Consider the following 12,944-nt stretch of genomic DNA (forward strand, 5'->3'; position numbering starts at 1 on the left):
TTATACCCCTGCTTAACAAAAACAGCCCAGTGCGCATCCATCCATCACCTTAACTGACAGGTTGCTGGTGGGGAAATCATAAAACAGGTATTGACAATTTGGCTACCAAAATCTCCAATGAATACTGCTTCTGTAAAGCACAAAGTCAGTATAAATGTCGCACTCGAAATGTGCACCACGTGACATAGCAGTGGGGAAATATCACTATAGAATGTCTCTCAGATTCTAGGCTAGAAAGAAGAACATAAAAGCGAACAATCATTAAAGTCTTGCACTCAGGTTGTTATCCAGTAATCCTAGTTAGAAAAATAACTTGGCCTTCACAGCCCACGCTACCAAATTAGTTAGTGCAAGTTCAACATCCTGGCTCACACACGCAAAGAATAACCTTCAGGCGAAGTGCCAGAGAGCTGCTGCTGTCCCAGAAACTGTGTCCTGACATTTCCCACATTACAACTCCAAAGGTACTTCATTGGCTGTAAAGCGCTTTGAGACATCCGGTGGCCGTGAAAGACGCTTTATAAATGCAAGTCTTTCTTTTTTTTTATTGGTTTGTTTCTCAATAATTTATAAAGAAAACATTAATCTCCTCACCTTCACTGAGGGGAAGGGTGAAGGGAGAGAACTGGAGCAGGGGGTTATAAAAAGCTTAAACACGTCAGGTCAGCAACAAAGGAAATGGCAGTTTGTGTGTTAGAATGAAGTTTCCAGAAACACCCACCAGTTTCAATCACGTCAAAGGAGGAATTTCTGAAAGAATTTTTGGGTGCGTCAGAGGAATGACTACAGTTTGGTGCCACAGTGTGGTCAGATACAGTACTGCGCAGCTTTACGCAGGGGTGGGAGTGAATTCATAAAGAAATGTAACTAATAAGCAGAATCAATGGAAAACAGAAGTGAGATTGACAACAAAAGAGATCAACAACAATTTGCATTTCTATAGCATCTTTTAACATAGTAACACACTTCAAGGCGCTTTACAGGAACGTTGTCAAACAAAATTTGACACCAAGCCATATAAAGAGTTATTAGGGAAAATCACCAGAAGCTTGGTCAAAGAGGTAGGTTTAAAGGAGGAAAGAGAGGTAGAGAGATGGAGGTTTAGGGAGGGAGTTCCAGAGCTTGGGGCCAAGGCAGCTGAAGGCACGGCCACCAATGGCGGGATTCAGCTAAGCTCTACCAAGACTTCAGATGGAATTCCCCTCACTTATTAATCCATTCAGGTTTTGATTTTTGTTCAGTTTTGCACACTTATTCTTACCAGCTAGAGTTCCAGCAATTCCAGCGTAATATTCCACAGCCTGCCATGCTGAGTCCACATCAGCTCGGGACTCGGTGATGGGCTTTCCCGTATTGATGGACTCCACAATTGCAATATCTTCTCTCTGTTCCTGTTTTGAAAAAGGCAAGCATTTTAGTTGTTTGTACAACTATTGACAGGACAAGGCAACTGTTCTTTCACTTCATATTCTACCGAAGCTTTCTCTCCTTTCTCCCCCACCGCCCCGCTTCTTTTAGGTTGCCCCCTGCATTAGCCAGTGTGACTTGGTACCAACTGTTAGGAGGTACCGCAGAAAATTCAAGCTAGCTCCCCACTGACTTACCCTTGCAATGGCCATGACAGCGTTTCATCCATGTCTTCAAAAAGATTCACAAAAATGAAAATATCCTGTACTTATATCGTGCCTTTTATGATCTCAAGTTGTCCCAAAGCACTTCACAGCCAAGTAAGTATTTTTTTTTAAAAAGTGTAGTCACTGTTATAGTGTAGGAAAATGCAACAACCAAATTGTGCACAGCAAGGTCCCACAAACAGCGATGAGATAATGACCAGATAATCCATTTTAGTGATGGTGGTTTAGGATAAATATTGGCCAGGACACCAGAGGGAAACTACCCTGCTCATCTTTGAAATAGAGCATGCTTATTCAAAGTAGCAATGCTATGTCACCAAGGCATAGCAACAATCATCCATGTTGTAGGTCCCTAATATTGTCTGGAATATCAAGAGATGAAGGCAACCACATGAAGTATCCTCATAAAAAGCAAAATACTGCAAAAGCCAGAAATCTGAAACAAACGGAAAAGGCTGGAAACACACAGCTGGCTAATCAGCACCCGCGGGGAGGCAGACAGTCGATGTTTCGGGTAGGGACCACATATGTCAACCTGTCGCTTCGCTCCGCAGATGCTGATTGGTCTGCGGTGTGCTTCCAGCTCGGTTTTGTTTGTGTTTGCAGGAAGTAGTCACTTTGGGCCAATCCCGGGCACTTCTGACAGTCAGTCATTTGGCTACATGGCAACCTTTGCTAAAATGTTCTGCCCTCTGGGCAAGAGGTGGCAGTGTGGAGAGAATCTTGCTGAACAGGATATGGTAATTGAACAATCAGACAGTGGAAAGGCATGAACTAAGTGCATGTGCATCTCCTCCACTGGCAAAAATGCGATAATTTTACAAATGACACTCCGCCCAGGAACAATTGCATTAAAATGTCATTGAGATATGGACGAGAGGTCGGAAATTCAAAAGTCACAGGAGTACAACTAAAAATAATAACAGCGCTATATAAATCAAAGTTAACATAGTAAAACGTCCCAAGGTGCCTCACAACAGTGTCACAAGACAAAACAGATAAATTTGACACCGAGCCACAAATGACCAAAAGCTTAGTTAAAGATGTAGGTTTTAAGGAGCGGCTTAAAGGAGGAAAGAGAGGTAGAGAGGCAGAGAGGTTTAGGGAGGGAGTTCCAGAGTTTAGGGCCCAAACAGCTGAAGGCATGGCCACCAATGGTTGAGCAGTTATAATGAGGGATGTTCAAGAGGGCAGATTTTGAGGAGCGCAGACATCTTGTGGGGTTGTGAGGCTGAAAAAGATTAGAGATAGGAAGGGGCAAGGCCATGGAGTGATTTGTAAACAAGGATGAGAATTTTGAAATCGAGGCATTGTTTAACTGGGAGCCAATGTAGGTCAGAAAGCACAGGGGTAATGGGTAATTGTGACTTGGTGTGAGTTAGGACATGGGCTGCCGAGTTTTGGATAACCTCAAGTTTACATAGTGTAGAATGTGAGAGGCCAGCCAGGAGTGAGTTGGAGTAGTCAAGTTTAGAGGTAACAAAGGCATAAATGACGGTTTCAGCAGCAGAAGAGCTGAGGCAGGGGCGGAGGCGGGCAATATTACGGAGGTGGAAAAAGGCGATTTTAGTTATGCCGCGGATATGTGGTCGAAAACTAATTTCAATGTCAAATATGACACCTAGGTTGTGAACAGTCTTGTTCACCCTCAGATTGAGGTTAGGGAGAGTAATGGAGTCAGTGATTAGGGAACGCAGTTTGTGGCGGGGACCAAAGATAATGGCTTCGGTCTTCCCAATATTTCATTGGAAAAAATTTCTGCTCATCCAGTACTGGATGTCGGACTAGCAATCCAACAATTTAGGTACTAAGCAGGGGTCGAGAGAAGTGGTGGAGAGGTAGAGCTGGGTGTCGCCAGCGTACATGTGGAAACAGACTCTGTGTTTTCGGATGGTATCGCCAAGGGGCAGGATATAGATGAGAAATAGAAGGGAACTTAAGGATTATATCAGTCACACCATGAAACAGCATAAATCTGATACAATAGAACCAGAGTCAATTGTTCACAAACCATTTCGGCAATCATGGTTACGTTGCTTGGAAACGAATGGTGCGTACCAAAAGGGTTATTTCCGCATCAGCCTAAGCCCGTGTTTACAGTACCATAGACAGAGTATGGCCAGAAAAACAAGTTCGCAACTTGTTGGGTGAAGTAATTTACATTTCTAATTTTCTTCCCTTGCCTCAAAGATTAATTTCCTTCCCTCCTTTAATTCTTCACATAACAGTCCCCAGCCAAAAGCACTGATAGATGATCTGTTCCCAAGCTGCGACAGAAAGGCCACTCAAGACTGGTTGTTAGACGGAAACCGAACAGCTGGTGGGAATCTTTCCGTCCCTCGTTCCTCTTTCCCAATAAGGAAAACAGCTGGACTCTGTGCCTGTTGGGCAACTAGTCAGAAACTTGCCACATGGGAAAATCACAGCTGTAATTCCATGCCCCAGTGCTAGCGTGCTAATGTGCTGTGTTGACTAGCTACCAAATATTAACATAAGAACATAAGAAATAGGAGCAGGAGCAAGCCATCTGGCCCCTCGAGTCTGCTCCGCCATTCAATAAGATCATGGCTGATCGGATCCTGGCCTCAACTCCACTTCCCTGCCCACTCCCCATAATCCTCGACTTACTTATCGTTCAGAAATCCGCCTATCTCCAACTTAATTAATTCAATGACCCAGCCGCCACAACTCTCTGGGTAGAGAATTCCAAAGATTCACGACCCTGAGAAGAAATTACTCCTGATTTCCGTTTTAAATGGGCGAGCCCTTATTCTGAGACTATGCCCCCTAGTTCTAGATTCCCCCATGAGGGAAAACATCCTCTCTGCATCTACCCTGTCAAACCTCCTCAGAATCTTATACATTTCAATAAGATCACCTCTTAGTCTTCGAAACTCCAATGAGTATAGGCCCAACCTGCCTTCATATGACAACCCCTTCATCTCAGGAATCAACCTCTGAACCTTCTCTGAACTGCCTCCAATACAATTATGTCCCTCCTTAAATAAGGAGACAAAAACTGTACGCAGTACTCCAGGTGTGGTCTCACCAACGCCCTGTACAGTTGTAGCAGGACTTCCTAACTTTTATACTCCATCCCCTTTGCAATAAAGGCCAATGAAGACAGTATGGTTTCCCTGATCGCTTCGGGAATAAATGCACAAACCACAAGCCACCAGGTTTGATTACCGTGCGCACGGACTGATCACAGGCAGGGAATCAATCAATGGGCTCAAATCAATTGACCACACCATTACTGGGATGGGGAAGGCTCAGCCAAGATTCCAATCCTGATCACTACCCAGCAACACCAGCTGGGAAATCTGCATTTGCAGATGATGGGCAAAAACAGGATGGAGCTCAGCTGCGATGCTCTTGATAGCTAAATATCCTGCAACATCCGTCATCTCACAGAGGGCGAGATACCAGAGGGCTGCCAGCAATCCTTGGTACCACAAACCTGGGCCTCCAGGAAAGGAGAGGGGACGAGGGGAATAATCAGCAGTAGAATAGACAAATGAATCTGGTAAAACCAGCTCTCCACCTTCCTGCTCCTTCTCAGCTACTTGCAACACATATAAAATCGAGCGATATATTCGGATTATGTATCTACAAAAGAACTTTATTCGAGGGTTTAAGTTTGTTTTATTTACTCTTGCACCTTCTTAATTCTGTCCCTTTCCTTCCTTCTCTCACAGGGAGGGAGAAAGTACTTGGTGTGTTTAACCTTTCGTTTGCACATAAAACTGAAGGTGCTGTTCATCATAAATAAAACGGGCAGATACCAAATCACAAGTAAAGCAATTTGGAAGCAGATTTTAATTGTAGTTCAGCAGCACCACTTGCATTTGTAGCAACTCCAACGTTGGTGATTTGTGCCAATGGCTCAGTGGGTAAAGGCAGTGTAGCTCAGAGCCATACACTGTCGGAAGGTCCTAGGGCCAATGCCTCCCTCTGTTCTGAGCCAGCTGATTTTAGCCAGGGCCGCAGTTGGACACACGAGTACTGTAGCGTAGTGGTTATGTTACTGGACTAGTAATCCAGAGGCTTGGACCATGCGAGTTCAAATCCCACCGTGGCCGTTTGAGAATTTGACTTCAGTAAAGAAAATATCAGTGAAAATGACCAGAAAGCTGTCAGAATGTCATTCTAATGTCCTTTATGGAAGGAGACCTGCCATCCTTACCCGGTCTGGCCTATATTTGACACCAGGCCATACTCTTAAGTGGTCCAGCAAGTCACTCAGTTGTATCAAACTGTTACCAGCAGTTCATGTAGATGGCCCAGCACCACCATCTCAGGGCAATTAGGAATGCTACCCCTGTGCTCGCTGACCTACATTGGCCCCTGGTTAAGCAATGCCTCCATTTTAATATTCTGATCCTTGTTTTCAAATCCCTCCATGGCCTTGTCCCTCCCTATCTCTATAACCTTCTCCAGCCCTGGAACCCTCCGAAATCTCTGCGCGTCTCCAATTCTGGCCTCTTGCACATTGAATATTGTGTACAGTTTTGGTTTCCTAATCTGAGGAAGGACATTCTTGCTATTGAGGGAGTGCAGCGACGGTTCAGCAGACTGATTCCCGGGATGGCAGGTCGCCCTCGCCCTCCTCCTCCTTAAACAGTCCCTCGGAGTCGAGGATGACTTGCTTCCACACTAATACGAGTTCTCAGGTGACTGGTGAGTCAAATGCGGGACTTACAGGTGGGGCAGACTGGTTGAAGGGACGGGTGGGTGGGGTGCTCGAGTTGTTGTGCGCTCCTTCCGCTGTTTGCACTTGGCTTCGGCATGCTCCCGGCGAAGAGACTCGAGGTGTTCGGCGCCTTCCCAGACGCTGTTCCTCCACTTTGAGCGGTCTTGGGCCAGGGATTCCCAGGTGTCGGTGGGGTTGTTGGACTTTTTCCAAGGAGGCTTTGAGGGTGCCCTTGAAGCGATTCTCTGCCCACCTGGGCCTCGCTTGCCGTGTGGGAGCTCTGAGTAGAGCACATGTTTTAGGAGTCTGATATCGGGCATGCGGGCGATGTGGCACGTCCATCGGAGCTGATCGAGCTTGGTCAATGCTTCGATGCTGGGGATGTTAGCCTGAGCGAGAACATTGATGTTGGTGCACCTATCCTGCCAATGGATTTGCAGGATCTTGCAGAGGCAGCATTACTGGTACATCTCCAGTGCTTTTTGAGGTGCCTGCTGTACATGGTCTATGTCTCTGAAGCATATAGGTCGGGTATCACTACTGCTCTGTAGATCATGAGCTTGGTGCCAGGTTTGAGGTCCTGGTCTTCAAATACTCTCTTCCTCAGCCAACCGAAGGCTGCACCGGCACATTGAAGGTGATGTTGGACTTTGTCATCGATGTCTGCCCTTGTGGACAGTAGGCTCCTGAGGTATGGAAAATGGTCCACGTTGTCCAAGGCCTCATCATGGATTTTGATAATCAGGGGGCAGTACTGTGTGGCGGGGGCAGGTTGGTAGAGGACCTTTGTCTTACGGATGTTTAGTGTAAGGCCCATGCTCTCGTACTCTTCGGTGAAGGTGTTGATGATGGTTTGGAGTTCAACCATCATCCCCATGTTCGCTGACCTGCATTGGCTCCTGGTCCAGCAACACCTCAAATGTAAACTTCTCATCCTGATGTTCAAATCCCTCCATGGCCTATCCCCTCCCTATCTCTGCAACCGTCTCCAGCCCTACAACACTACGCTAACTCTGTGTTCCTTCAATTCTGGCCTCTTGTGCATCCCCAAGTTCCTTCAACTATGCAGGCCCTAAACTCGGGAATTGTCGCTCTAAACCTTTCCACCTCTCTCAATCGCCACTTTTAAGAATCTCCTTAAAATCTACCTCTTTATCTATCCTAACATTTCCTTATATGGCTCGGTGTCAAATCTTATCTGATAACACTCCGGTGAAGCACCTTCCGATGTTTTATTATGTTAACAGTGCTATATAAATGCATAGAAACATAGAAAATAGGTGCAGGAGTAGGCCATTCAGCCCTTCTAGCCTGCACCGCCATTCAATGAGTTCATGGCTGAACATGCAACTTCAGTACCCCATTCCTGCTTTCTCACCATACCCCTTGATTCCCCTAGTAGTAAGGACTTCATCTAACTCCTTTTTGAATATATTTAGTGAATTGGCCTCAACTACTTTCTGTGGTAGAGAATTCCACAGGTTCACCACTCTCTGGGTGAAGAAATTCCTCCTCATCTCGGTCCTAAATGGCTTCCCCCTTATCCTTAGACTGTGTCCCCTGGTTCTGGACTTCCCCAACATTGGGAACATTCTTCCTGCATCTAACCTGTCTAACCCAGTCAGAATTTTAAACGTTTCTATGAGGTTGTTTTTGCTGTAGTGGGCTATAAATATAAATGTATCCCTCATACCCTTATGAGTCTTGCAGCATCGAGTAAGATACGGCTTCTTTCTAACCCCGACAGTCGACTCCAGGTTGTATATGCTTCCTTAGCGTTCTGCACAGCAAGATCTATTTCCTGTTGTCCTGAACAAATTAAGTCACATATCACACGACCTACAAAAAGAAAAGGAAACATTAGGTCCTGGAGCACAGGAAGAGAACGGTCAAACGGATTTGGTGAAATAGTTCAATTCTTAGAATTTGCTCAGTCAGTAAATACACTGCCTAGCACGAAACTGAGGCAAACAGTCTGGGAAAGTCCCACATTTGATCCCTGGTCTGCACTGTTAACTGATCTGATTGGGGCACGACACTATCCACAAGACTGAATCACTCTGGCAACAAGAGCAAAATACTGCGGATCCTGTAAATCTGAAATAACAGAAAATGCAGCAACACTCTCAGCAAGTCAGGCAGCATCTGTGGAAAGATAGACTTGCATTTTTACAGCGCCTTTCGCGACTTCAGGACGTCCTAAAGTGCTTTACGTCCAATGAAGTACTTTTTGAAGTGTAGTCACTCTGTTTTAATGTGGAGAGAGAAACAGAGTTAATGTTTCAGGTCGATGACCTTTCACTCAGACATGTTCTGATGGAAAGGTCATTGACCAGAAATGTTAACTCTGTTTCTCTGAATCACTCTGGGTTAATTTATTTCCATTTACTTACTCTCCAGACTAACACATCCAGAATAGCCCCTTGAGAAGTTTGTACCTGTGGAATCGTTGTGTTGGATCAGAAGCCAGTCTTGTTTAAAATCATTAAAATTATAATTGATATTTCTTTGTGGAAAATTCATAGCTTGGCAGTATAGCGATAAGTTGAAAATACCTCCTTTACTCCTGTAATAGGACTGTATCTCTATTACAGGAAAATCATGTGTTAACATCATTTCGAAAAGGTTTCTTTAACAAGCATCTTAAATAACCAACATTAATTGTGCTGGCCAGCTCACTGGTGGGGAAGTTAGGGGGGGGCGGCAAAGAGAGGGCTATCACTCGGTCACAAATGCTTTTTTCACAGGTGTGAAATTTAACTCTCTCTGTGCTTCTGAACATTTTTGTTGAAAGTGTTTGTCCCAGATCAAACTTCAAAGCAAAAAAAAGAGGGTAAAATTGGGGCTATCAATGTGTCTTCAGTGAATCTGTACTTGGCGAGGCATCTACCAAGCTGGGGAAGGAGGGGTGGGCAGCATTGGAGCAGTCCGTGAATATCTGATTTCATATAGAAACTTTGCATCACGATGTTCCAAATGAAGAGCGTTACTTCAGAGATTCATGAAAACTGAGACATTCTATGCTTTTACATAGAATTGCAAGCACAGAAACGGGCCATTCGTCCCAACTAGTCTGTGCTGGTATTTTTGCTTCACACAAGCCTCCTCCATACTTCATCTAACCCCATTAACATATCCTTCTATTCCTTTCTCCCGCATGTGCCTATCTAGCTTCCCCTTAAATGCATCCATCTTATTCACCTCAACTGCTCTGTGTGGTAGCAAGTTCCTCATTCCAACCACTCTCTGGGTAAAGAGCTTTCTCCTGAATTCCCTAATGGATTTATTAGTGACTATCTTGTATTTATAATCCCTAGTTTTGGATTCTTGTAATTACAATTGCAATATTGTAATTTATCTATATGCTGTTTAACTTTTGCTTCTGCTCGTTCCATTGAGCTTAAGGCCACATGGGGAGTGTGGGCTTGCCTGTGACTAGTTGAGTCCAAATTGTATTGATATCCTGGCATAAGGCAGTGCCATCAGGAGAGGAACGGAGGAGGTTGAGAGAAACAAAAATATAAACAGGCAGTCTGAAAGAAAAAAAAGAACTTGCATTTATATAGCGCCATTCACGACCTCAGGATGTCCCAAAGCACTTTATAGCCAATGAAGTATTTTTTGAAGTGTAGTCACTGCTGTAATATAGGAAATTATTGCTAACTATGCTGTGCCACATAAAAAAAAGCATGCACTATGCAGAACCTCTGCCATCCACTAACATTTACATTGCACATGGGACCTACACCTTCTTCTCCAATAGTCTTCCTTTGGAACATCTTCAATTACTGCAGGCTCACTGCTGCTCCATTTCCCAACCTGCATCACACACAGTCACATTCTCCTGGTAATGTCCGCTCTCTGCCGCTGCTGCCCTGATTGGATCTACCGGTAAGGTGCTCAGGATTGAGGTCCGATGACCAGTGTAAAAACGAGGCGTTCTATTAATCTGATGTGGCATCTTCATTAATGCTCCCTTAATATTTCTTGTGCCAATCTAACTGCCATAAACAGACTACTTAACATGAAAAAAATTATCTATTTACAGTTTAAATGAAATGAAATGAAGCTACATTAGGGAACTTCCCCTACTGGCCCCCCAGGTTAGCCAATATTGTAAACAGCTCCTGCTTCTCAGGTGCTGTCTCCCTCCCTTTCAAATCTGCCCTCACCAACACGCCTCCTCAAAAAACTCTTCCTCAACCCCTCTGTGCAGCCCAATCTCCAAATTCCCTTTCCTCTCCAACGTCCTTGAAATGTTGTCGCCTCCCAAATCAGTGCCCACCTTTTCTGCAACTACATGTTTGAATCTGGCCAATCAGGTTTCCACCCCTACCACAGCAATGAAATGGCCCGAATCAAAGTCACAAATTACATCCTCTAACAAATTATGACGACACCCAGCTCTACCTCTCGACCCTTCCACTGCATGTGTTGTCTGAATGCTTGTCTGACATTCAGTACTGGATGAGCCGCAATTTCCACCGATTAAATATTGGGAAGACTGAAGCCATTGTCTTCGGCCCTGCCATAAAGTCTGTTCCCTCACTACTAATTCCATTCCTCAAATTGGCTACTGTTACTTCCAGACTCGACTATTCAAATTCTCTCCTGGCTGGCCTACCATTTCTCAAAATTGAACACATGCAAAACTCTGTTGCCATATCCTAATGTGCACCAAGTCCTGTTCACCGCCTGCCACCTTCTTGACAAATCAATTAAATCGGTCTACATCCCTTCACAGCCTCTTGCTTACGTTCCCACCTAGCTTTGTATAGTCAGAAAACTGTCATATATTGCACTCGGTCCCCTCATCCAAATCATCGATAAATATTTTAAACTAACATAACTCCTCTAACAAGTACCCATTGTTTCCTATATTTCAGCTAATTTCTTATCCATTTCCATGGGCTCAATTTTCCCCAATATTTTCTTTGGCATATTTCAGGAGTTATGCCCGTTTTTTTTTGGCCCTGACTACTCCAAAATTCTAATTTTTGAAATTGGCACCGCGCTGCCTGTCTTTTAACTTCGGGGGGTGGAGCCTAATGTCTGCGCTGAAAAAGCGATGTTACCCCACCTTCTGCGCATGCGCGAAAAAAAAGTTTTTTTATGTAACTGCTATGGTCACGCATGCCCAGTACACCTCCTGGTCTGCATTCGGGCATTTTTAAAGATCCAGTTGTGTGTCAGAACTTTTAATTCTTAGTGGAAAAATCGGAGCTGCAATACAATATGCAATGTGGCTCAAGGACCAAGAATTTCTCACAGGACAAAGTGGAGGCATTAGTTACTGTAATTGAGGCCAGATGGCACGAACTGGACACCAGAAGAGGTCACATAAAAGTTTCACCAAAAGAAAAGAAATGCTGGAACCAACTTGCAGAAGATTACTGCAGCAAGGCACACCCAGGGCCCCACCGTCCGAGGCTGTGGGTCCCAGTGGGGTGCAGCGAGCCACACCCAGGGCCCCACCGTCCAAGGCTGTGGGTCCCAGTGGGGTGCAGCGAGCCACACCCAGGGCCCCACCGTCCAAGGCTGCGGGTCCCAGTGGGGTGCAGCGAGCCACACCCAGGGCCCCACCGTCCAAGGCTGCGGGTCCCAGTGGGGTGCAGCGAGCCACACCCAGGGCCCCACCGTCCAAGGCTGCAGGTCCCAGTGGGGTGCAGCGAGCCACACCCAGGGCCCCACCGTCCGAGGCTGCGGGTCCCAGTGGGGTGCAGCGAGCCACACCCAGGGCCCCACCGTCCGAGGCTGCGGGTCCCAGTGGGGTGCAGCGAGCCACACCCAGGGCCCCACCGTCCGAGGCTGCGGGTCCCAGTGGGGTGCAGCGAGGCACAACCAGGGCGAGGAGGGGAAGGAGAGTTTCACAGTGCTCTCCTGAAGTGCAGGATCTAACACATGATGGCAATGAGTGCAGAGAGCATTGACTTTATCCGATCACTCCTGGACACCATCAGTGGAGTGGGTGACGAGGTATCAGGACTGTCGGGAGAAATAACAACACTCTCACGAGAAATGGGAACACTGTCCAGGCACATGAGGGAGGGAATGTCGCAGGTAGCTGCTGGAATAAGGGAACACACCCAGACCCCACGGCCATTGACAGAATCAACTGCCACTCCCACTCCAATCCCCAGACCAGCCTCTGAAGAGGCCCAAGCCGGGCCTTCCACATTACCGCCTACCCACGCACCCAATCAAGAAGTGCACATTACCCGAGATGCTTGAAAGAATAAGCTTGGTATCAACCCGAGAAACGCTGCACCACCGCCTGTGGGCAGGGATGGAGTCACCAAGACCAAGTGCACCAGGCGGTCTTAGAATAAGGTGGAGGAGAGATGGGTGCAGCGCTGCTACTGTTGTTATTATTGTTACTGTTGTAACTGTTCTCAAATTAAAAGTTTTTTGTAAGTTATGTAAATTTACAAGTTTAAAAGTTTGTAAGTGATCTTAACTGAAAACTTTAGTTTGATACAAGAATATTTTTATTAAAGTTAAGTACAAACAATTGTTAAACTTTTGAATAAAATATATTTTAAATTATAACTGAATCATTTCCATTATTTGTTCCATTAACATAACACAACATTACTGAACAGGTCCAAACAGTAAAC

General features: G+C 45.5%; 1 protein-coding gene across 3 annotated transcripts in view; it reads right to left on the reverse strand.

Annotated features, from left to right (window-relative positions):
- Nucleotides 1-12,944, reverse strand: part of aldh9a1a.1 (aldehyde dehydrogenase 9 family, member A1a, tandem duplicate 1) — a 79,442-nt gene that overhangs the window by 51,100 nt on the left and 15,398 nt on the right. For all 3 annotated transcript variants that reach the window (XM_070887354.1, XM_070887353.1, XM_070887352.1), the window contains exons 2-3: nucleotides 8,021-8,166; nucleotides 1,262-1,391 (exon numbers count right to left, since the gene is read on the reverse strand). In XM_070887354.1, coding sequence (XP_070743455.1) covers nucleotides 1,262-1,391; nucleotides 8,021-8,166 — 276 coding nt within the window. The remainder of the gene's footprint in view (nucleotides 1-1,261; nucleotides 1,392-8,020; nucleotides 8,167-12,944) is intronic.

Source organism: Pristiophorus japonicus, chromosome 8 (assembly GCF_044704955.1).
Source record: "Pristiophorus japonicus isolate sPriJap1 chromosome 8, sPriJap1.hap1, whole genome shotgun sequence".
NCBI classification, from domain to species: Eukaryota; Metazoa; Chordata; class Chondrichthyes; family Pristiophoridae; genus Pristiophorus; species Pristiophorus japonicus.